Consider the following 24,436-nt stretch of genomic DNA (forward strand, 5'->3'; position numbering starts at 1 on the left):
CTGAATGAATAATATGATTTCGCCCTCAGTTAAAAATTACGTTTGTCCCATTGTTTTAGTTTTTTTTAGCAAAACTATAAAACTTTTTTTTAATTGGTTGACTCCGTTTAATTTTTTTCGGTGTCAAGGAGCTGCCTAACACTCGCTCATTAGTCCTGAAAAATTACTGTTTTGTTCTGAGCAGAAAATTACGGTCTTATCATCGTTTTAGTTTTTTTCTAACAAAATTATCGTTGTGTTTTTTTAATTGATTGAGAATTATTCGGATATCGCCCCGCAACGCGGGCGAGGTATTTAGACAAAATCAAGAATTACACGTATGATGACGACATTGCCAAATGGATAGATTAAAATAAAAAGATATACACTGCTAGGACACGTATCAGACCCGTCCAATCTAGCAGCTACCAGTCAAACAAAAGTTAACATCAAAACAATCACACTGTCTCCGCAATCTATATTTAGGGCTTTTCTCGACTCTTCTTGAATCTCACATCTTAAAGATAATTTGGTGAAGTAGGTCTGGTTTAAAGATTCAATCTTTGTAATTTAAATGTTTGAATTCGACAAAAAGATACTGTAGCTGGCATTTGAGAAGATCAAGAACAACAAAAGTCAAAAAGGTCAACATTTTGGAATCTGATTCCATGGATATAACAGAAGTTTCAATCATTCATCATGTGGGTATTGTGTTGTTGGTGATTTGGTTGCTTTCTGCATTCAGTTCTTGCCACCCATTTGTGTACTTCATCTCTTTCATCTATCTTTTCTTTGTAAGATCTTTATAGATTATATATATTGATTTGAAATTCATATAAAGAGGGTGGTTTTGATTGGTTTCTTGTTTTGCAAGGTTCATGAGAATTTTGTAACAAGATTCAGAAGAAAGGTCCGGTTTGAAGAAAGAAAGCAAGCCTATCAAAAGAGGGTAATTATTTTAATATGACAGATCTTTATGCAAATTGATACATAAAGTTTAGATAATTTATTTATTCAGTAAATTGCTGATATGCTAATGGTTTCTTTTTAATTCTTTCCTTTTTCTACTTGTGCATCAATAGTTAGCTTATTCACTGAGATCAAGTTTAATCATTGAATCTTAGGCTTTCGTTTTAAAAGGCGTATGAGGCGTTAGGCGCCGGCCCGACTTAAAGCGTGTCTCGTGTACTTTTGGGTCAAAATTGGTTAAAACTAGGGTCTATAGGAGGCTAACATGTAGAAACATTCTGAAGAAATTATGAAAGATTTACTTGTTAAAAAGGTTCATATGTAAGACTAGGGATGGGATCGGTATAGAAACCGTATCTGTACTGGTACTGAATTTGAACAAAATTGGGTACTGAATACCGTACCAAAATAGATTGGTACTGTACGGGTATTTCGGTACGGTACCCGCTTTGGTTCCACTTTGTTTTATTTTTATTTTTTGAGCACTCGTACGGACACCAAATAGGTACAATCGGTACGAGTACCAATATAGTATGGGTACCAAATAGGTAAAATCGGTACGTGAATAAAGCTTATAATATGAGTACCAATATAGTACCTGCAGTAGTTGTGAATAAAGCTTATTTGGTTGTATACAGAGCTAACTTTTTAAGCCAAGCTTTAGCCCTAAAAAGCTGAATTTTATCAAGTTATCAACCTCTTTTTGGTTTTCTGTAGGTATTATCTGATTCAGAATCGGTTCGGTGGTTGAATCATTTGGTTGAAAATATATGGCCTATATGTATGGAAAATATAGTCTCACAGAAAATCCTCCTCCCTATCATCCCTTGGTTCTTGGAGAAGTACAAACCCTGGACCGTGGTACCAATTCGATCTTAATTCTATTCATTTTAAGCTCGTTATGTGCACTCTTTTATAGTTTCTTTTTATCTGCATAGCATCTTATTCTGTTATTCACAAGCTTTGAAGCTCAATAAAGCTGTATGTTAAATCAGATACTTGACATAGATCTTTCCGAATGAAAATATGCCTCACGTTAGAGGTGTACAAATCGGTTTTTTTTTTTAATTTTTATTTTTATTATAAACTGTTCCGTTTTTTTTATGCCACAAAAAACCGTTTTTTCAAAAAACCAGTTCGGTTTTTAAACCGGTTTGATACAAGGAGAACCTGAACTGGTACTAACTGGTTCGGTTCGGTTGGGTTTTTAACCGGTTTGGGCCAAAAAAACCGGTTTTAACCGTTTAAAAACCGGTTACAAATGTCGCGAAGAACAACTGGTCTATAACCGTCAGGTTGAGCCTGAACCAGTTTAAAAAAAAACGGTTAAAAATAAAACCCGTTTCGGTTTTTCCCCCGGTTTCGATCCTAAAATCGGTTTTTTTGTACATGTCTACCTCGCGTTAATTGCGACACACGGCAGAAAAATTATATATACGTTTTAACAAACGACCGTTAAACACACCTTTTCAGAGAGACATTTGTTATATATAAAAATCTTACCACGACTTGAAGGTTATATTTCTATTATTTGATGATTTTTATCTTTGTATGTGAAAATCTATGCAGAAAGAAGCTGCGGTTCAGAGTTTGTACATGGGAAGATCTCCACCTATGATTACCGAAATGAGGGTTTGTCGTCAATCTACCGGTGATGATCATTTGGTAAATTAACTTCTCTGGAGAGTGGGGTTATCATGTAGCAGTCATTTCTCTTTTCGGCGATTTCTAATCGGCTTTTAATATATTATTATGTTAAGGTTTTGGAACTAGGACTAAACTTTAAGACAGCCGATGACATGAGTGCGATATTAGCAGCGAAACTGACAAAAAGATTGGGTTTTGGAATGTCGGCTAAAATGCATATAACGGGAATGCATGTCGAAGGAAAGGTCCGTTGTTTATTTAATAACCTTATTGTCTGAAGATCGAGATTTATTTAGATAGTTATGTATGAAATTCGTTTAGGTACTTGTGGGAATAAAGTTTCTCCCAAAATGGCCGTTTCTTGGACGCTTGAGGGTGTGTTTTGTTGAACCACCGTACTTTCAGATGACTGTAAAACCGATTTTTTCTCATGGTCTTGATGTTACTGAAGTTCCCGGGATTGCTGGATGGCTGGTTCGTACTTGTTTTACTTCATCAACTGGTTGTATTAAAACAGACACAGTCTAATGTTTGTAACATGTTTTACATGATTAGGATAAGCTTCTGACCGTTGCATTTGAGGAGACACTGGTGGAGGTAACTTTCTTTTGGTTTTCTTTAGGGGTGCTAAACAAGTCGTGTTCGCGGTTTGGTGGGTTCAACCCGAACCTGAAAATCGTGTCATACATATGAACCTGAACACGACCCACCTCTATTTTCCATGCTTCCATTTACTGAAACACCACAAAATGGTTTCTGATTAAGACTCACGGTTTTTACAGCCTAATATGTTGGTGGCGGATGTCGCGAAATTTGTTTCCCCTGAACAAGGTATTAAAAGTGTTTTGACCCGAAATTTACTACAAAATTGCTGTGTTAACGTGCATTGTGGTTATATTTTAGAACCTTGGTTTTCAATTGATGCAAAGGAGCCAGCTGGTTACGCCTTGGTGGAAATTGTGGAAGGATCAGATATGAAACCATCAGACATGAATGGTAAGTTTACTTCACAAAGTGCGTTAATTTTCCAAAGCGTTCAGTCAACGTGTGGGCTAACCGAATGACGTTTCAGGGTTGGCTGATCCTTACATAAAAGGCCGATTAGGTGTATACCAGTTCAGGACCAAGACACAAAAGAAAACACTATCTCCGAAATGGTTTGAAGAGTTTAAAATTCCTATTGCTTCATGGGATGCACCTAATGTTCTTGAAATCGGAGTCCGTGATAAAGATCACATTTTTGACGACACCCTCGGGTTTGTTTTTATTTAAAAATTTTTTATCATTACTAGTACATATTAAAAGGTGTGGATCTATGATTAGTATCCACACTTTTTATTTCCCCTTCAAATTTTATTATTGATACTTATACCCTCTTAACTTTCTAAATATTTTGTAATATTTCATTTTGACCCCTTTGAGTTTCTAAAGTTTCAAGTTTACCCTCTATGCTTTCATTCTTTTAACTTAAGAAAAACACTAATTTTTTTACATGCTTATTTTTATGTGCGTGTCGGTACAAATTCACGTTGGTTTACGTTTTGATGTAAATTTATTTTCAGAAATGAGTTAGTTAAATAGAATGCGTTTTCATGCTTATATTTATGTATGTACGTAATTTTTTTTGGAAACGAGTTGGGTAAAATATAATACGTATTTATGCTTATTTTTATGTATGTTTTCAGTTGGTATATGTTTTGACGTATATTTTGTTCGGAAACGGGTCAGGTCAAATATAATACATTTTCATTCGACAGTATAAACTTGAGTTGCTATACGTTTCAATGCCACCGCAACGCGTGACTGATAAATTACTAGTTACATTGAACTCGTGTTCATATAACTGCATTGTGCATATATTATGCAGGGATTGTTGTGTAAAGATTAACGATCTTAGAGACGGTCAGAGGCATGACATGTGGTTGCCTCTCGAGAACATAAAAACGGGAAGATTGCATCTTGCGGTTAGAGTTATCGAAGCTGGAGAAAAAGTATTCGAACAGCCATGCAACGACGATGCACCAAAGACTCAATTTCAGAAAGAAGACGATTCAACGACTCAATTTCAAGAAGACGGTTCACATGAATTGGCGGAAAAATCTAGAAAAACGGAAGCCGATCAACTTGAACCGATTGATGTCGAAGGGCAACGGGAGACCGGCATATGGGTTCACCGCCCGGGTTCTGACGTGGCACAAGTATGGGAGCCTAGAAAGGGGAAGAACCGAGTGGTCCATAAAGACAGTGAGTCGGTGACCGGTAGCATTCGGTCTGAACCATCCGGAAATGACTCGAGCAGCAGCGATGAATGCGTAGAAGGAAACAAACCCAAGTCAAGAAACATGGTTAAGAGGGGGTTCCATAAGGTCGGTTCCTTGTTTCACAGAACCCCGAAACCGGAGCATGATAAAGGTATAGATCAATCAAGAACTGTTAAGAAACAGGACGATGAAGATTGCGTACCACTACATAACATTAGGGCGGTGAACGAAAAGGGGGTCCGGGTGAATTTGGTAATGGCGGATGAACTTTCGATACCGCGTCAGGACCGGCAAGTTGGATTTGAAGAGAGTCCGGATGGAAGTGAACTGGGTAGCCCGGATAAGAGGGGAGTTAGAGATTCGGTCAAAGGTTTTGTGAAGCAAACCGGGAATTCGGCTCGTGGTTTGATGCATGCGGTTTCACGTAAAGTGTCTAGTAAAGGAAGAGATACAGATGCGGGTGTGAAGTCGGACACTTCTAGTGAGGTTGGGGCGATTGGTTCACCTGGATACCGAGCTGATGGTGAAGCGAGTCCAAATGGTCCGTATGGTCCTGGTCAGATGGATTCAAGAAAAGGTGCTATGAGTCCTGTGAGCCCGACTGGTGAAGTCAATCTAGATGATCCGGATAGATTCAGAATCGATGGTGTGGATATAAGCGCGGTGGATAAAGCCGAAGTTGATGATTCCAGAAGAACAGGGCAGGAAACATCTTGACGGTTCACTGGGGAGCAGGTAATATGTTGTCTTTGATGTGGTTGTACTTTGTTTCATATGGATTTTGATGTATGTAAATGGAAAGAGTTTCTTGTCGATAACTCCTTGCATTGAATCCTTTTAGTTTTTATTTTTTTTTTTATTTTTTTAACTTTGGAAATAAATAAGATTTGTGGTGAAATCACTGTAAAAAGGCATGCAATGCAGATCAGGCAATTCATCGAACACTTGGAGTGCACCATGAAATTTAAGTTATTAGTACTTTGATCATAATTTTTACAGATCACATCAAACTGCTTGCGATATGTGGAAATTTGAGAGAGAGAAATAAGAGAGTTCACTGATGCCATAAAAGATTGACTAAAAACTTGCTTCCCAGCTCACTAATAATCACTATATATAATTACAGAATAACAAACTATTTTAGAGATAGAAACAACATTTAAATAAGACTCCAAGGTATGGTGATGGACTATCCTTGGATTGGATGATGATCCGTCACGTAGGCGTCACATCATATTCCTCCCAAAGATGGTCCATCCTCCAAAACTAGAGGGCATGGTAGGATGGTCCTAGTCATAGTCCTCTACCACTTTTTATGTTTTTTTTTTATTTTTTTTTTAGTATTCTATTTTTTTTAACATTTAACAAATATACTAACAAAATATTTTCATTAATATTAAACCCACATTACATAAACATAAAAAAAAAACATAAACTTAAAAAAAAAAAAACCAAAAACTTAATAAAAATAAACATAGAATTAAATAATTTGATTTTTTTCATGATGTCGTGTTGTAATTTTTTCAACATCGAACGTTTCGGCTCGGGTTCGTCCTCGACATTCATTGATATTATTTCCCATTCCTTGAGCCGAATTTTTCCATCGGAAATTCGGATTTTCTCATTCGCCAATCGGACCTTCTCGCGTAACTTTTCTTCCGATACACGACTTTTTCTTCGACGGCCCGCTCCTTCGCCTTCGTCTTTTGGGCCAAGACGTCGTTGTACATTTTGAAGTGTTCCATAAACTCAACCATGTTCGGGTCCACCTTTTCCTTTTCTTTTCCCTTGGCCCGCTCCTTTTTTGATTTGTCTCGGCCCGTTGGACGCTCCGGTTCACGTACGTTGTACTCCTCTTCGTCAAAGTCGGCGTCATCATTTAAGTTTATGTGACACCTCGCGTCCGATCCACCGGCGCTAAAACTACCCGTTTCCGATGTTTTTTGGCGTTTCGCCATCGCCACCTCGTTGGGAATAGGCCTCCATTTTGGTTCGTCTTTTACAACCATCCACGCGCGAACGTGAGGAAAGTTGGTATTACCATTCTTTTCCTTATACTTTTCCAACGCCATTTTGAACACATCCTAGTCGTTCCACCCGCTACGACGGTCACATGTATATAATTTATTATATTCCTCGCAAAACCTATTGATGGACGAGTTCATTTTCCGCCACTTTGAGGAGACCGAGTCGACATCTCGATACGAGCCTTGGTCCATAAAGACGAGAAACTTGGCCAATACCTTGGACCAAAACCCCTCACCCGATTGGTTATTACCTATAAAAAACAAACAAAATATATAAAGTGTTAACATAATAATAATTAAACTTTAAAACTAATAAAGTAAAAAACCTACTGTTAAAAAAAAAAACTTAAAGTAAAAAACCTACTGTTATAAAAAAAACTTAAAAAAAAAAACAAACTGTTGGTTTTTTAAAACTTTAAACTTTAAAAAATTTAAACTTAAAACTTTAAAAAATGTAAACTTTAAAAAAAATATGAACCTTTTGTCGGGTTGTCAGAAGTGCCAATGAAAGCCTTGGCTAAGGCTTCTTCTTCGATTGGTGTCCACTTAGTCGCCTTCGGTTTCGACGGTTGATCACCCACCACTTGCTTGCCTTTGTTTCGTTTTCCTTTCCCTTTAGGCGGTTGGGTTTCGGGAACAATCTCCACATTGTCTTCGGGTTCGGATTGGGTCCGGATCGGTTGAGGTTGAACGGGTGGTGTGGGGATCGGTTGAGGTTGAACGGGTGGGAAGTTCCAAGCACCCCGCATCATCATTTGTTGAAGGGCTTGATTTTGGGAGATTTGAGCGAATTGGTTTGGCGAGTGTTGGAATGAAGCAAACGCATTCGATGAATATTGCGAGAATTGGTTCGGTTCTAGCGTCGGATAATATCCCGGAACCGAGAAAACATTAGGTTGGGTCGGATTGTTGGGATTATTCGGGTTGTTCGGAGTGTTCGGGTTGTCCGGGTTGTTGAACGGATCCATGAAAAAGTGTAAAAAGGTTTATAGTGGAAGAAGGTTTATAAAATAGTAGAAGAATGTTTATAAAAATTATGTGAGAGAGAGATGAAATTTTGGGGTTAATTTTGTGATTGAAAGTGAAAATGGAAGGTAAATATATATATTTTAAAATTATGACCGTTTGGAATTATTCAAAATTTGGAAATTTTGTTTTTTTTTAAATAACGGTCGAAATCATAAATTAAGGGCCCCACTTTTGGACCGTCTCAAACGGCGAAGAAGCGACGGAGAGGCCGCGACCGAGGGGGGGGGCACGGTGTTTGCTGCGGCGCCGGACCTCGACGGTGTGGGGACGTCCCCCAGTAGCCTAAGATGACTTGGTGTAATATGTAGAGAATTAGTTGATGCCCCGTCCGCGTTGCGGGGCGATGGCCGAATAATTTTCTGTCAATTAAAAAAAGACTATTATAATTTTGCTAGGAAAAAAAACAAAAACAAAAACGATGATAAGACCGTAATTTTGGGCTCAGGACAAAACTGTAACTTTTCAGGACTAATGAGCCAATGTTAGGCAGCTCCTTGACACGAAAAAAAAATTAAATCGAGTAAACCAATTAAAACAAAAAACCTTTATAGTTTTGCTAAAAAAAACTAAAACGATGGGAAAAACGTAATTTTTAACTGAGAGCAAAATCATAATTTTAATTCGGGGATAAATCGTAAATTAAATGGACCACCGGGGGAGTGCCAGGAAGCTGCCGGCATGACTGTAATTTTACATTGGGGGTAAAATTATAATTTCACCAGGAAAACAAACAAAAACGATGTGCAAAATGTAAATTTAAGTTGCGGGCAAAGTCGTAATTTGTCTGTGAGAAAAAAAAAAAAAACTAATGGCAAAATTATAAATTTATATGGGGCAAAAGTATAAATTTATATGGGGCAAAATCGTAATTTTGAATTGAGGGCAAAATTGGAATTTTTAGCTGGGAGCAAAAGCGTAAATTTATTTTTAAGTGGGGGTAAAAACATAATTTTGAACTAATGGGAAAATCGTAATTTTAAGTGAAAAAAAACTAATAGCAAAACTGTAAATTGAAACAGGGCAAAATCGTAACTTTTAACCGGGGGCAAAAATGAAATATTTAGCTGGGAGCGAAAGCGTAAATTTATTTTTAAGTGGGGGCAAAAACATAATTTTGAACTGATGGTAAAATCGTAATTTTAAAACGGGATAAAATCGTAAATTTATTTGGCCAATAGAGGAGTGCCAGACAGCTGCCTGACACTATTCATTTGCCGCCCATTTAGCCCAATAAAGGGCCTGACCTATTCCCGCCGACACGCCGACACTGTTGTTTGTAGTTATTGAAAATAACAAGGAATTATATTTCCTAGTCTAATAGTGATCTAAATTTCATTTCATTTCATTGTTTTAAAAATGAAACGGAATGAATAGTGTCACATGATTTTCATCGGTTGATAAGGTCAGTGTATACAATCAGTCCCATTCATCTGCGACTACAAGATCACGCCACTTCTTACTCGAGATTGAGGGAATGAGCCCACATCTACTTACACCCATTCATCTCTAAACTCCACGTTCACGTTGTAGTTCTTTGGTGTTATATGAGCACCAAATCATCCATCAAGTTCTTCACTAGTTACTTCAAAATACAAAAAAAAAAAAAAGATAGAGAAAAAAAGGTTATCTAAATGCTCCAATTCAAGAAGTTCAGGGGTGTTTATGCTAACCTCAAAATATAAAGGTGCCAAAGTGGCAAAGTGCCAATAAATCTACTACCAGTTGCAGATTTGAAATCTAAACCCCTCTTCTTTCTCATGGGTTGCAATCCGCCATGTTAGTAAAACAAACTTGCATCCTTTTTCACAAATTGATTGCTTATAATTCAGTCAAATTTAGTCAATCAACTTCATATTCGTCAATTTCCATAAACCCTAATGACAAAGCAATCAAACCCATCATCCATTTGAACTCCCAGATCAGCAAACATGGTCGAACTGGTAACATTAAGGATGCAGAGACCATATTTAATCGCATGCCCATCAAGAATGTCGTATCTTGGACCGCTATGCTCACTGCATATGCAGAAAATGGCCAGATTAATAATGCCCGTAAACTGTTCGATGAAATGCCTGAACGAAATGTTGCGTCTTGGAATGCGATGATTACTGGTTATATGCGTAGCAAGAATGGAGTTGAGAAGGCGTGTGAATTGTTTTCGATGTCACCTGAGAAAAACGCGGTTTCTTATGCTTCAATGATCACAGGTTATGTTCGTGCAGGCAGGCTAGATGATGCACATAAGTTGTTCTGTAGTATGCCGGTGAAGTGGCGGGATCCGTTCTGTTCGAATGCTTTGATGAATGGGTATTTGAAAAGGGGTAAACTTGAAGAAGCTGTTCAGATTTACGAGGGAATGGTGGAGAAGAATGTCGTTTCTTGGAGCTGCATGGTTGACGGGTACTGCAAATTAGGCGAAACTAGGAAAGCAAGAGAGCTGTTTGATACGATTCCAGAAAGAAATGTAGTTACTTGGACTGCGATGATCGATGGTTATATAAAAACCGCGTGTTTTGAAGAGGGGTTTGCGTTATTTCTCCAAATGAGACGTGAAACTGAAGTAAAACTTGTTTCGAACACATTGACTGTAGTGTTTGAAGGCTGTGGAAGACTTGATAGGTATAGAGAAGCGCTTCAAATTCATGCTTTGGTGATGCGTATGGGATTTGAGCTCGATACTTTCTTAGGGAATTCCGTGATTACCATGTACTGCAGGTTGCGTGATTTGGATTCCGCTATTAGGTTGTTTAATATAATGGAGGTTAAAGATACTGTTTCGTGGAACGCTTTAATTGGTGGTTACGTTCAAGCGGAAAACATTGACGAGGCATATAAACATTTCAATGCAATGCCGCATAAGGATGTATATTCATGGACAACGATGATTACTGGATTCAGTAACAAAGGACTTACTGAAAAATCAGTGGAGTTGTTCGACATTATGCCGTATAAAGATGATATTACGTGGACCGCTCTTATATCAGGGTTTGCAAGTAACGGGGAATACGAAGATTCAATCCATCGGTTCATTCAGATGCTTCAGACAGCTGTCAAACCTAATGCACTTACTTTCAGCAGTGTTCTCAGTTCTTCAGCTTCGTTAGCAGCGTTAAACCAAGGCCTGCAAATTCATACTCATGTAGTTAAAACGGGAATGGAATTCGATTTGTCAGTTCAAAATTCGTTAGTTTCGTTTTACGCGAAGTGTGGATGCGTCGATGATGCCTACACGGTATTTAATTCGCTTGATATTCCCAATGCTGTTTCATACAACTCCATGATTAACGGGTTTGCTCAAAACGGGTACGGGAAAGAAGCACTGGATTTATTTAAAAAAATGGAAGATAGCGACGTAGAGCCGAACGACATAACCTTTCTGGGTGTTCTTTCCGCGTGTACACATGTCGGGCTGGTGGCAGAAGGACGAAAGTACTTTAAATCAATGAGATCGTTATACAAAATCGAACCAAGCCTTGACCACTATGCATGCATGGTTGACCTTTTAGGTCGAGCTGGTTTGTTAGACGAAGCGTATGATTTTATAAATTCAATGCCATTTGAGCCTCATTCTGGGGTTTGGGGTGCGCTTCTTGGTGCGAGCAGGACCTATTTTCGTTTGGATCTTGCAGAAATTGCAGCTCAGCGTATATATGAACTGGAGCCTGATAATGCTACACCTTATGTGGTATTATCGGATATATACATGGTTTGTAGGAGAAAAGAAAATGAGGAATTAGTGAGAACAATGAAAAGATCAAGAGGTTTGAAAAAGAGTCCTGGTTGTAGTTGGATCATGGTACAAGATGATGTTAACTTGTTTTTGTCGGGTGATCGTTCGCATAGAAACTTTGAAGAGATTAAGAGCACACTTTGGTTACTTGTGGATGAAATGTAGAACTGTATTCAGCATTCCTTTCTAATTGTTTATAACTTAAATTCAATCCAATTAGAAATCACAAATCAGGCTGCTTCATCTTTAACAAAGTCAAATTCGTAGAATAAAATAGTTGTAAAAGAAACTGATCAAAACTAAAATGGCATTTCTTCTATAGCTGTATAGCATAATGTCACAAACTAGTCTTGCATTTGTGTTCTTAATCCACAAGGACTGCCAATTTCATCTCGCATTGGCATGATCAGTGAGGTGTCAAGAAGTGTTAGCGCTTTTCAACATATATCGAAATCTAATGAAGTAAAGAAAACTGGAACGAGAGGAGACAACTGACACCGTTCTCTCTTTTGTTTCATATCACTATATATTTGTACAAGAAATGAAACACACATTTTAAATAAGTTCACAACCATCCTGTACCCCAGAGAGTGATCAAACCTTAATCAATTACAACCCCCTCCACCGTCGCCACATCCACCATCAGCGCCACATACACCAGGACCACCACCACCTCTGTTTGTGGTTCGGCCTGTTACACCTTGTTCAAGGTCAGGATCGGTTGTTTTATTTTTCTCATCATAAGTAACGAGACAAAACACAAAAATCGTCCATACAAAAAGCAAACCGCAAGCCATGAGAACCTTTACATATGTTTTCATCTTTCTCTAAATGCATGACAAATAATAGCCTCTTTGGTTCACATAATTTCTTGGAACATTCTCTATTAATTTAACATGTTTGGTTAGAACATGATGGAAATGATCTTGGAATGTTTCCTCAAGATTCCTTTATTCATAGGTAGGTCACATTCTTCCCATAAATCAAATAAACAAGAAGCGGAAAATCGAACGAGATGGATTCTTTAAATTGGAGCTACAATCTGATGAAGATGGAGTAAGATGAAGAAACCAACGATGGCAGAAAGTATTTATGGAACATGACTAAAATGTTTGGCTGTCCTTAAAAAGAGGTTCAGGTCACAATTGCCCCGGGCTGCCCTAAAAATGTGTTAAGACGCCCTTCTCCCTCACCCTCACAAAGTCAGTTCTCGAGCATTCGTCCCCATTGACGCTTCTCTAGTTCTCATCTCACTTTTTTATGGTCTAACACAACTCAAGCAGTCAAGCTCATTTAAGGATGACAACGGGACAATTTTAGAATCCCCAACTCATACCAGATGGTAAAACCATGTCCCATACGTGACCAAAATACCTGCTGGGTATCGCTAATCAGGTTAGGCATCACTTGATATACCATACCCGTACCCACGATTTATTTTATTTTTTTTTTTTGTCAATTTCATACCCGAATACCTGTCCCATATGTTTCAAACTTTTTTCTGCAGCTGGAGCTCGACTCGTTTGTTATTTGTTATTTATTAATTAGTCAATTCTTTTCCAATTAATGCTGGATTCAAACTTTTAGCACCAACATAATATTAGACAAGCAATTTAACAAAATGAAACATGTTCAAGAATGACAAAAATGAAATTGATTTTTGTGGTGTAAAACTTAATTGGAAAATTGACAGAAGGAATCAGGAAACAAGACATTTATAATCATATGGCATGTAACCTCAGAAGCTCGGCACAACAAACTACAAAGGCTGCTGCACCAGGAGAACATCTAAGGTACAATACCTCGTAAGTACCTGCTATATTTCATCATCTTCCATTCTGTCAAATTTTAACAATTTCACGACTCAGATGAGTAAGGATAAATCATCAAATGTAGCCATATAATTTCAAAATTAAAACCGCCTGCAGCAGAAAGCTGGGCAGTAATAATTCACAGGCACAGATTTATGGAACCCTTTCATCCTCATGGTCGTCTTTAATGTATAAACTCAAAAGTCGAATAGATTTAGGGTTATAAAACAAATTGAACGATAGTTGCAGAATCCGAAAAGCAAAGAAAGTTTAGTTTAGTTTTAGGTTATGACCGCCGACAGTCACCACGGCGTTTCATCATTTGCTGCGATGTAAGTTTTTACTTTATATACATGATAAGTTTTAATAACACCCCTTCATCTATATCCTTATTTCCCAACTTTGTCCCAAGGTTGTTCATGATATTTCTTAAGGAGTAAAGTCCATGGATGGTTTGTGGTTTACCAAAATTTTAAATTTAGTTGTTAGTTTTTTGAAAGTACACGAAAGTCATGCTAGTTTACACTTTATAACGCATTTAGTCCCTAATTTAGACCTGCTGAAACCTTTGGATTTGTTGGCTGGGGACTAAACGCGTTACAAAGTGCAAACCACGAGGACCATTCGTAGGGCTGCAAACGAACCAAACGTTCGACGAACAATTCGTGGCGGGAAGTTCGTTTGTGTTCGTTCGTTTACTAAACAAACGAACACGAACAAGAAATTTCGTTCGTTTAGTTAAATGAACAAACATGAACAGAAGTCGTGTTCATTCGTTTATGTTCGTGAACGTTCGGTAACGTGTTCGTTTGTGTTTTTAGTTTTTATATTTATTTAAATACTTCAAAATTCCAGGCAAATTAAATATCTAATAAGTGTCGGTGTATTATATATTTTGTTCATGAACGATTGTTTGTGTTCATTTGTTTCCATTTGTGTTCATGAACATTAGTTTGTGCTCATTGTGTTCGTCAACATTCGTTGCCTAAAATTAACAAATAAACACAGACGAACACGAACAAGTTCATTTCCTTAACAAACGAACACGAACATAAAATCTCGTTCGATAAGTGTTCGTGAACGGTTCGCGAACACATATATTTCTTAACAAACAAACACGAACAAGGTCTTGTTCGTGTTCGTTCGGTTCTTTTGCAGCCCTAACCATTCGTGTACTTTTGAAAAGTTAGGGACCAAAATTCAAAATTATAATATACAACAGGGACCATTCGTGTACTTTGACATGATAATACTTAGTGCATCCAGAATGCTATGCTATTTTAAACTTCTACTGTCAACTTAGTTGTCATATCAGATTCCAATCATCCTTAAGATGGTATCTATGATTATATTATTTTAGTTAAAGAAAAGACATATTTTTCATGGATAGACTCTTATTTTGAATATGACTTTTTGATGAGATTCAGCATATGTTCATATATGGATATGGAGATCTATGCTTGCTCGTTTTCAATAAGTGATATTGAACACTAACTATCGACATGTGAAACCATTTGAAATCAAGATGTAATCTGAATTCTCTTTCAACCTGAAAACCAAATTCTGTTAATACTATGTTTTCATTATTTTTCAAATGAGTAAATTGCCATTTTAGTCCCTGAGTTTTTGTCTAAATTGTCATTTTAGTCCAAATAGTTTTTTTTACTCCCCTGGGTTCCTGACTTTTCCTTTTTCTTGCCATTTTGATCACATTGCCTAACTTAGTCTAAAAGCCAGGTTATAATCAGGTGTATTTTTGACATTAAATTATTATGAGTTTGATAAATTATGTTGTAAACTACCCCTGGTTATCCCTACACAACAGTTATGCCAAAAATATCCCTAGTTATAACCAGATTTTTATACTGAGTTAGGCAATGTGATTAAAATGGCAAAAAAAATGGAAAAGTCAGAGACTCAGATGATAAAGAAAAACCTATTTAGACTAAAATAACAATTTGAACCAAATCTCATATAGACAAAAACGACAATTTACTATTTTCAAATTGAACCAAACCTTTTTATCCAATCATTTCATTTAGAGATATCTCTTAACCCGACTATGGCCCAAAACCTTTTCTTTGTTTCAACTTAAACTAGCGTAACTTGGGCCGGTGTAAGTCCAGAATGATTATAAATAAACGCCGGCCCACTGGGCCAGTAAAAAGTATCTACAATCTACAATCAACATTACGTGTAAAATTGTCAGCCTCTTAAATCCTGCACATGAAGACATAACCATCCATCGATCAATCCTCAAATATGCGGTCATTCTGCACGGCTGTTCTACCATTAATACTCACCTGGACCTCTTCTTCACCAAAAGCTCACTCTGAAAAATGGCAGTTTTCAATTTCTTTAAGCTATCAATGCTACTCACCCTACTCTCCGACGTCAAGTTAGGGTCATGGACGCAGAAAGAAGCCGTGGCAGTGGGTGGATTCCCGCCGCAGTGCAGCCGTATCGAGTGCCCGACATACGACGTTGTTTACTCTGGCGATGGATATGAAATTCGCCTTTATAATTCCAGTATGTGGGCGACTACGTCTCCCATCGATGATATCTCCTTCGTTGATGGCACTCGTACCGGTTTCCTTCAGTATGATTACTGCCTTTACTCATTTATTACTCTTTTTTTTTAACAGTTAGCTTACGTAAAAAACTAAGCCTACTGGTATTAGGGCATGTTTGGGTAAGCTTTTTGAAACAACTTATTGACTTATTGGCTTTTTGAAAAGTCATAAGCTCTAAAATGATGTTTGGTAAAGAGGATGTATGTGAGGGGAAAAAGCTAATAAGTCAATAAGTCACAAAATCCTGACTTTTCCAAGAAGCCAATAAGTCAATAAGTTGTTTCAATAAGCTTACCCAAACATGCCCTTAAGGTGTGATGAAAGGCTTGATCTAAATGCACTCACTAATTACTAATTATACCCATTGTAAGAGGAAAAGTACCGCCCATGGCTTTATAGCCTAGTGGCATCTTGGGGGTGGGATAAAGCTTTGGCACCGATAGGTCCTGGGTTTGATTCCCACAAGGGGGTTTTCCCATATTTATTGGGTTTCCTCCTGAATTGGTGTATAAGGGGGTTTTCCCATATTTATTGGGTTTCCTCCTGAATTGGTGTATAGGCATTATGCCTAGTGGAGATGGATATGATCGGGTGGTTCCGCTGATGGCACGATGATACTCCAGTAGTCCGTCAGTGATCCAAATTTGCCGTTAAAAAAAAAAAAAAAAAAAAAAAAGAGGAAAAGTACCGGTCTCATACGGGCCCACCCGTAAATATGTGAGAGGAGGGAGTGTAACCTAACGTCTAGGTCAAGATTTTTTAATGGTTTACATTTAACATTTGTTTTAGAAAGGGTTTGTAGCATGTTGATACCAAGTTGTGACGAAATGTGTTCCTCTGTGAGGTTGAGCACGGTGGACAAAAGGTGAAAATTTTAGTGTAGAATTAGCCATTCTCAAACCTCACACATCCACTAAACTACTCTTAAATCTACGTCAATGGACCAGAACCCTCAACCAATTAGAAAATAATACATTTTTCTGTAAACCTAATACCTAGGTCTAAATTTTGTATAGTTCAAACTGATAATTTATTTAAGAATGGGTTTGTAACCTATTGGTACCGAAGCATGATTAGTTGGTGTGTATGAGTTAGCCGTTTAGAAAAACAAATTAACTTCAGTGATCCACTAAACTACCTTTAAATCTACACCAAAGGTCCATCATGGACCCAAACCCTCAACTAATTGGAAATGAAGTAATGAACACCTTTATTACACATTTTTTTATTTTCCGCTAGACTATAATCACTTTGGTACTCATTCGTAAAATCAAGTGATTGATTCTGAAAATCTAATTTCTAAGTCAATTGTTTTATAGTTTAAATTGATCATTGTTTGTTCATTTTAGGCTATTCAACTACATCCAAGGGCAAAATAACTACAAACAGCAGATCGAAATGACCGCTCCAGTTCTAACCGAGATTGCTCCGAGTGATGGACCGTTTTGTGAATCTTCATTTCTAGTGAGTTTTTATGTCCCGAAGAAGAACCAAGCCGATCCACCCCCTGCTAACGGAATTACAATCCAAAAATGGGTACACACTTACGTAGCAGTTCGCCAGTTTGGTGGATTTGTGACCGACTATATGGTAGGTGTCGAAGCAGCCGCCTTGTCCTCCAGTCTCTCGGGCACCATTTGGGCGGACGCCATCAAAAAAAGCCATGCTGGTGAAGTCACAACACAATACACAGTTGCACAATACAATTCTCCATTCGAGTTCGACAACAGAGTAAATGAGATTTGGTTCAAGTTTAGCATGTAAGAAAGTGAAGGGATGGAGACGATCAAGAGCCGAAGAAAAATAAGCATTTGTGCGAATAAAAGCGATATGTAGAATAATATTATGTATCGTAAATTTGTAATGTATGAGAAGAGGGGGGTTTTATAAAGCAATTCAAATAGATGATGATATATTATGTATATTTAACTAGTGGGATTTTCTCTCGTAATGCGGCGGAAATACCGTATATGCACATAGCATAAAATAGCGTTTAGAATGTATCCTTAAAAGGTACAAACATAAAAATGTAAGTTACAGAGTTATTTTGTGACACGGCCCATGTCATGCGAGTGCAATCATCCATGAATAGTAGAAAGTATCGAAAACCCTGCCCCCCCCCCCCCCCCAAACCACCACCACCAAACACACACACAACAGGAGCAGGACCCCACACATCCGAATGGATTAATGAAAAAGGTAAATCAACTTTGGTATTACTGGGTTTAAATGGCTATCGAAGGCTTTTGGCACGAAAACAGGTTTCACACTCTATTCTACCATTTGAAGGAAAGAGTTTTGGAAAAATGTAAGTTAGAGAGTTATTTTGTGATACGGTACAACTTTTGTATGTGCAGTAAAAAGTTATTGATTGTATGCGCAGTAAAAAGTTATTGAAACTGAAGTGGTATGACTAGTGAAGAGTTGGAAGATAAAACGAGCATTTACCATGGGCGATGAGCAATAACAAGCAAGAATGTTGGAGTGTTAGAAGAATTGAAGCCAAGTAAGACTTATAGTGAAGCTGTGGCTTATTGGGCTGTTTATTAATTGATCACCAATTTGGACTGCCCTAATGTCTTGAACTTGAACATTAATAGCAAACTCGATTGGATAGAAAAGAAGAAAGTTATATTGTTTCACACTTTCACAGCATTGCAAAATGCAAATTATCTATTGAGTGAATTGCAATTTTTGTCCTTTATCTTTATACCTAATTGCAGGCGATGTCCTTTACCTTTAAAATTGATGAGTTTTGTACTTAATGTTTCTAAATGTTGCACGTTATGTCCTTTGTCCCTAACTCAGTTAATTTTACTTGTTAAATCTAGTAATGTGCCCTACACAGGAGGGTAGGTTTGTCATTTCATGTTTTCAAGGACTGACTCTGTAAATAACTAAAAAAAGGGTTTTAAAAAAATAAAAATCAATTATATATACATAAAAACCCTTCTCTCTCTCTCTCTGTTTCTCAGCTCACCCTCCTATCACCACCACCAGTCACCACCACCTACTGCCATCGCCACCACCCACCCCACCAACCATCATCATCTTCGCACCAACACCACCTGTTGTCATCGCCACCACTACCCTGTCACCACCGCTGCTAAAACCGAACATCACCACCACTACCAGCCCTCCTTCAACCACATAGCAGCCGATCTGTTGGAGATCAAACAGATCAGACCCGACGACACCACCACTACAGAGATCAAACAGATCGGACCCAAACTTACTCTGTTACCGCCATCGTAAATTAACAAAGAAGACAACGAGTTTGAATAATTCTTAGCTAAATTAAGCAAAACTAAAGCAAAAAATTGACCTGCAAATCTTCAATTCGAGCTCGTGAAGGTGAGTTGATGATTGTTGACTTTAGAATAAAAGCTTGAATTCATGCTCAAATTTACCTATTCATTGAGATCGATACATTTTCTGATCCTCCAGGTTCAGATCGTTTTTCTCCCAACCGAAAAGCCAATCATGCTAGAGACTTGCGGTACATTAATTGCTACTCTCCCATTTTAGGTGGGTTAAAATATGCTTTTCTTTTTTCACAGATCCTTTAGTTTAAAACTTTAAATGAACACAGATGCTTTGATTTAGTTTTTGAAAAGGCTATGTGGACTTGGTTGTAATATAATAACAAAAATGTTTGATAAGTGGTCTGATGGCAAATTATTGAGAAGTGTTTTCATAGGCTCATTCTATACGCACCCCCCTCTTTCCTGATTATACCCCCCCTTGTGAGAGGAAAACTGTCGGTCCCACGCAGGCCCCACCTGTAAGTATGTGAGAGGAGGGGGGTGAAAAAAGTAAATAGGGGGGGTGTAGAAAGTAGCACCCTTTTCATATTTCTTTTCAAAGACAGTCGGAGAAGACGTAAGATGACGGAGGAAGGAGGCGTTGGAAGAGGAGCTCATCGCAGAGGATTATGTACATTATTATTATTGAGAAAATGATTTTTATTTTTTATTTTTAAAACCTTTTTTAAGTTATTTACAGAGTTAGTTGAAATGACAAACTTACCCTCATGTGCAGGGCACATGACTACATTTAACCAATAAAATTAACTGAGTTAGGGTCAAAGGACATAACGTGCAACATTTAGAAACATTAAGTACAAAACTCATCAATTTTAAAGGTAAAGGACACCGCCTGCAATTAGGTATAAAGATAAAGGACAAAACTTGCAATTCACTCTTATCTATTCTTATGTTCCCCTTAAAGTCAAAGGGAACAAAATGCAATCTCAGCCATTGGATGAAGATGAAATTAAATCCTGACCCTTATAATTCAGAAAAAGAAGGGGAGGTTTTTTTGTTCACTTTGACTTTCTCATAAAACCCACGATACACATAAAATAACTGACCTAAACAAGTGGAAATTATATATTTTATATTTTTATATTCCCCTTAATTTGTAACTGCTTTTCAGATGCATATCAGCCTTTGGATCAAGTTAAAATGAAATCATGGCCGCGTTAATTCAACAAAAGCTTCTAGAAGGGGAGGTTGAGGGCGGTTTTTTCATTCCATCAATTTCTCCCCCACGTCGCTCTGAAACCTCTTCAAATGTTGCGTCACTCTCATCACATCTATCTACATTTACATATCGCAAAACAGGGAACAAGCAGAGATATGGGGTTTCTTTCAAACAGAGTTGGGAGTATTAATTTGTAGAGATCTGCGGGGTGGAACGTCGGTCACGGAATTTGTGAATTGAGAAGAGGTATGTTTCTTCTTAAAAATTCAATGTTTCATCTTATCTTCTTAGGTTCTGCTTCTGCACAATTTTTTTTTCTATTTTGTTTCGATTTGAAGTGGTGATTTTTCCTATTTCAGTTCATTTGTTTAGGGATTTTAGGTTTTTCAATTTGTTTAACGTATTGAAGGTTTAATTTGTGTTTGGATATTTCAGATTAGGGTTTCTATGAATACTAACAGTTTCCTATCAATTATTACAAAAGGTATTTCAAACCTTCTCATTTCTACTCGTATGCTTTTAGTTCTAATTGGTTATGTAGGGTGCATTGTGTAGAAAGTGGTGAAGAAAGCATACAGAGACAATTAATTTATTCTCTATAATGCCACATATCATAGGCAATGATCATTTGCTCGAGGGGTTGAAGCATGTAAGTTTTTTAATTGTAGAAGTGGTCACACTTGCAGCTAATTTTTCTCTCAGTTTTCTGATCTTATTTTTTTCGCAGTTGTATAGGTCATTAATTCACATTGCTTGTGATTGCTTGCGTTTAATTCATGTTGCTTGTGATTATTTGCATTTTTCTAGCAATCTTGGTCCGTTTTTTATAAGTTGATTATTGGTAGATGCTTGGTCTCTTTAACAATAAATATTCATTATTATTTTCACAATTTTGAAGCAACAGAGCCCAACAAACCCAGAACCTGGTTTGTGGTTTCTATATATGGTTTGGCTACTTGATTACTAACTTAATCAACTCACATGATTCTATCAAAACAACTTTTATAATCTTTAAATTAATTCAAACCTTCCCTTTAAATACCCACTTTTTCATATTGTAGATTCATAACAAAGAGCAAGCAAAAACAGTTACAACTGTTTCAAATTCTTTACAACAATCAAGTTACAGTTTCGAGCGCTAATGGTAAGTGATTCCATGCAAAGGTAAGGATTTTCTTCATTGTTTCAGTTGTTTTTATAACCTGATCATGGATATAAACATGTAACAGCCACGGTGGCTTGGGAAGCCGGAAAGCCGCTGATGATTGAAGAAGTGGAGGTGGCACCACAACAGAAAATGGAAGTATGAATTAAGATCCTCTTCACTTCCCTCTGCCACACCGATGTTTAGTATCGGGAAGCCAAAGTAAGTATTCTAATTTAAAATTCCAAATCAGATAATTATTTTATTAATCTCTAATCTTAAATTACTGCCAATTTTTCAGGGGCAACATCCTGTCTTTCCTTGGATTTAGGAGTTGATGCTAGAGGGTAAGTTCATTTTTGTGTCTAATTAAAAAGGGTGTGTAATTCTGTATTTATTTCATATACATAATCTGATGAATTTTATTAACATGAACATAGGGTTGTGGAGAGTGCATGGGAATGAGTGACAAATCTACAGCCAGGGGAGATGAATTTTGTTAACATGAACATGTGTGACCTTCTCAGGATCAACACTAACTAAAGTTTGTGTCCTCAGCTGTGGGATCTCCACATGTACATATTTGACCTAATCACCCTTCTTATGTTGGATATTTTCCACCTTATTTTGACTAAAATAATGTGTTTTTTAAGGTTAGGTGCTCCTTTGAACGTTGTAAAACCGATGAAAGGTTCTTCTGTGGCCGTTTTCGGTTTGGGAGCTGTGGACTTACTGTAAGTTTTTTCAAATTTTGCTTCTTAAAACATTTAATTTGTATGAATGCAAATTTAGTTGCCTATTGAATTATTTGTGATTAGGATGCTGAAGGTGCAAGAATTGCTGGTGTTTCAAGAACCATTATAGTTGATCTCCTTGCCAATAGATTACAAGAAATCGGTGCAAACAGCGTAAATTTGAAGAGATTTGGGGTTTGAGTTTGTGGACCCAAAAGATTACAAGAAGCCGGTGCAAGAAATGATTGCAGAGAGGACAAATGGAGGAGTTGACAGGATTGTTGAATGCACTGGTCATATTGATGCTATGATCTTTGCCTTTGAAGGTGTTATGATATATGAATTCACCTTAGACATACCCTTTGCATGCCCATTTATATGTGTTTTTTAATAATGTTTTGTGGTGATATAATTTTGGTGTAGGGTCGGGGAGTAGCTGTTTTGTGGGTGTTCCACATAAAAAATGTTGTCTTCCCTTTGAATCTGTTGAACGAAAGGACTTTAAAAGTGTTGACCTTTTTTGTAACTACTTTTTCATATGCACCTTGACAATTCAGTTATTGGTAATCTACTAATCTGTTCTCATCACCATTGTACAAGCTCTTATCCATGCCAAAAATGGTGTCGACATTGTGTCTGGCAACAAGGGTAATCAAGTTTTCATTTTTATGAGTATGTTGTTTTAATTAATAAAAGTGTAAATATTCATTTACAAGTATAAACTCAACTTAACACATAGCCAAAAATGGAAGAAAGTTTTCTTCAAAACTTGTAAGAAAACATGCTGGTGTTAGGATAGGTGTAACCAATGTGTGTATGTTTACATATGTTAAAAGAGCAATATTGGACGTTTATTAATCAAATATTATTTTGTTTAATATACAAACAATAAAACAGTTATGACATTATGCCATTAATATATGCCCGTCCACCGGACGGGTATAGAACTAGTTGGTATTATTTGGAATATTGTTTCGCCTTCTGCAGAGAGCACCTCTATTTTGAGCCCGATTTGATGGGCTTCAACCCAATATAACTTGACACATTAGGCTTGATCCACTTCCTCTTGAAAAAAAGGTCTGACATTCCGAAGAATATATTCACTCCTACCTCACATTTCCGTTATAATTTCAAATGGATTCAAAATGATGATGAGTTGATGACGATAAGTATATTAACTAGTGGGATTCCTCCGTATTACGTAGCGGAAATTCAGTTGATATCGGTTCAGTTTATTATGGTACGGCACTCGATTTTACAATTGAAATATAAAATAAAAAAAAATAAAGTTGTGACATGCCCAAAATGATATCGAGACGTGTTTTACATCGACAGAATCCAATAAAATGAATACTAATGCCGGTACCAACGTTGTTCCCCAGTTTATACCAGTGTACCACATTTAATATACGCATTTTAAGCCTTTTGGTTTTCTAATAATTTGATTTTTCCTTTCTAACTTTCATTGGTTAACTTTTAGAAAAATTTAACATTTTGGTATAAATTTTGTTGAAAAGGAATTTTATTCAACATGTTTAAAAAACAAATAAATTAAAGAAGTCAAACTATTACAGAAAAATCAAATTATAAAAAAAATAAGTAGGTTCAAGCCGTATATTATTTAAAATATATAGGTGTAACTAAACCTTTAAAAAATCTATCTATATATAATAAAAAGGAAAATGAATGAACAGTAGTTCATCTAGGGTATATTAGAATATAAGATATGGGGTGGGGGTTGTGGTGTGGGTTGGGTATAAACGCCCAAGTCATCATCTCGGGTGGGGGGTTTCGGCGTGGCCCCTTGGCCGGGGGTTTTAGCACGGGCATTGGGCGGGGCTATCAAGATGACATGGTGGGATCGTTGGGCTAACCGTTGGCCAACGACTATGTGTTTAAAAAAATTTATTTTTTCACTATAAATACTCACACTTCTATTCATTTTTTTACCACAACGACTATGGGGTGGGTTGGGTATAAACGCCCAAGTCACCATCCCGGGTATATTAGAATAAAAAGGAAAATGAATGAACAGTAGTTCATCTAG

The 24,436-nt window shown here is 37.1% G+C and overlaps 4 protein-coding genes and 2 long non-coding RNA genes across 8 annotated transcripts; 4 read left to right on the forward strand and 2 right to left on the reverse strand.

The window, feature by feature from the left end:
• Window positions 1-449: 449 nt before the first annotated feature.
• LOC110885954 (C2 domain-containing protein At1g53590) lies at window positions 450-5,798 on the forward strand. Its single transcript, XM_022133696.2, has 11 exons — window positions 450-773; window positions 854-928; window positions 1,666-1,809; window positions 2,518-2,613; window positions 2,709-2,840; window positions 2,917-3,069; window positions 3,151-3,192; window positions 3,378-3,426; window positions 3,499-3,591; window positions 3,668-3,851; window positions 4,463-5,798. The coding sequence occupies exons 1-11, from the start codon at window positions 648-650 to the stop codon at window positions 5,571-5,573; spliced, it is 2,205 nt and encodes a 734-aa protein (XP_021989388.1). The 5' UTR covers window positions 450-647; the 3' UTR covers window positions 5,574-5,798.
• Window positions 5,799-6,940: 1,142 nt separating this feature from the next.
• LOC118482715 (sporozoite surface protein 2-like) lies at window positions 6,941-7,886 on the reverse strand. Its single transcript, XM_035978342.1, has 2 exons — window positions 7,362-7,886; window positions 6,941-7,134 (listed from the first exon to the last, which is right to left on the reverse strand). The coding sequence occupies exons 1-2, from the start codon at window positions 7,849-7,851 to the stop codon at window positions 6,941-6,943; spliced, it is 684 nt and encodes a 227-aa protein (XP_035834235.1). The 5' UTR covers window positions 7,852-7,886.
• Window positions 7,887-9,564: 1,678 nt separating this feature from the next.
• On the forward strand, window positions 9,565-12,109 carry LOC110885955 (pentatricopeptide repeat-containing protein At1g53600, mitochondrial). Its single transcript, XM_022133699.2, has one exon. The coding sequence runs from the start codon at window positions 9,687-9,689 to the stop codon at window positions 11,805-11,807; it is 2,121 nt and encodes a 706-aa protein (XP_021989391.1). The 5' UTR covers window positions 9,565-9,686; the 3' UTR covers window positions 11,808-12,109.
• Window positions 12,110-13,081: 972 nt separating this feature from the next.
• Window positions 13,082-18,029, forward strand: LOC110885956 (heme-binding protein 2). The gene is made up of 2 exons (XM_022133700.2): window positions 13,082-16,052; window positions 17,376-18,029. Exons 1-2 carry the CDS (start codon window positions 15,793-15,795, stop codon window positions 17,788-17,790), a joined length of 675 nt encoding a protein of 224 aa, XP_021989392.1. The 5' UTR covers window positions 13,082-15,792; the 3' UTR covers window positions 17,791-18,029.
• An 825-nt stretch (window positions 18,030-18,854) lies between these two features.
• LOC118483122 lies at window positions 18,855-19,848 on the reverse strand. The gene is made up of 2 exons (XR_004869618.1): window positions 19,352-19,848; window positions 18,855-19,188 (listed from the first exon to the last, which is right to left on the reverse strand). It is a non-coding gene; the product is annotated as an uncharacterized LOC118483122 (long non-coding RNA).
• Window positions 19,180-22,918, forward strand: LOC110885957. Of its 3 annotated transcripts, XR_002562508.2 has the most exons (11): window positions 19,180-19,380; window positions 19,474-19,554; window positions 20,464-20,757; window positions 20,947-20,995; window positions 21,053-21,160; window positions 21,573-21,655; window positions 21,741-21,877; window positions 21,957-22,002; window positions 22,096-22,230; window positions 22,309-22,389; window positions 22,474-22,918. It is a non-coding gene; the product is annotated as an uncharacterized LOC110885957 (long non-coding RNA). The 3 variants fall into 3 exon arrangements; XR_002562509.2 differs by having other exon boundaries at window positions 20,464-21,160; XR_004869616.1 differs by having other exon boundaries at window positions 19,474-19,525; window positions 20,464-21,160.
• The last annotated feature ends 1,518 nt before the right edge of the window (window positions 22,919-24,436 follow it).

This window comes from Helianthus annuus, chromosome 10 (genome assembly GCF_002127325.2).
Source record: "Helianthus annuus cultivar XRQ/B chromosome 10, HanXRQr2.0-SUNRISE, whole genome shotgun sequence".
Lineage (NCBI taxonomy): Eukaryota > Viridiplantae > Streptophyta > Magnoliopsida > Asterales > Asteraceae > Helianthus > Helianthus annuus.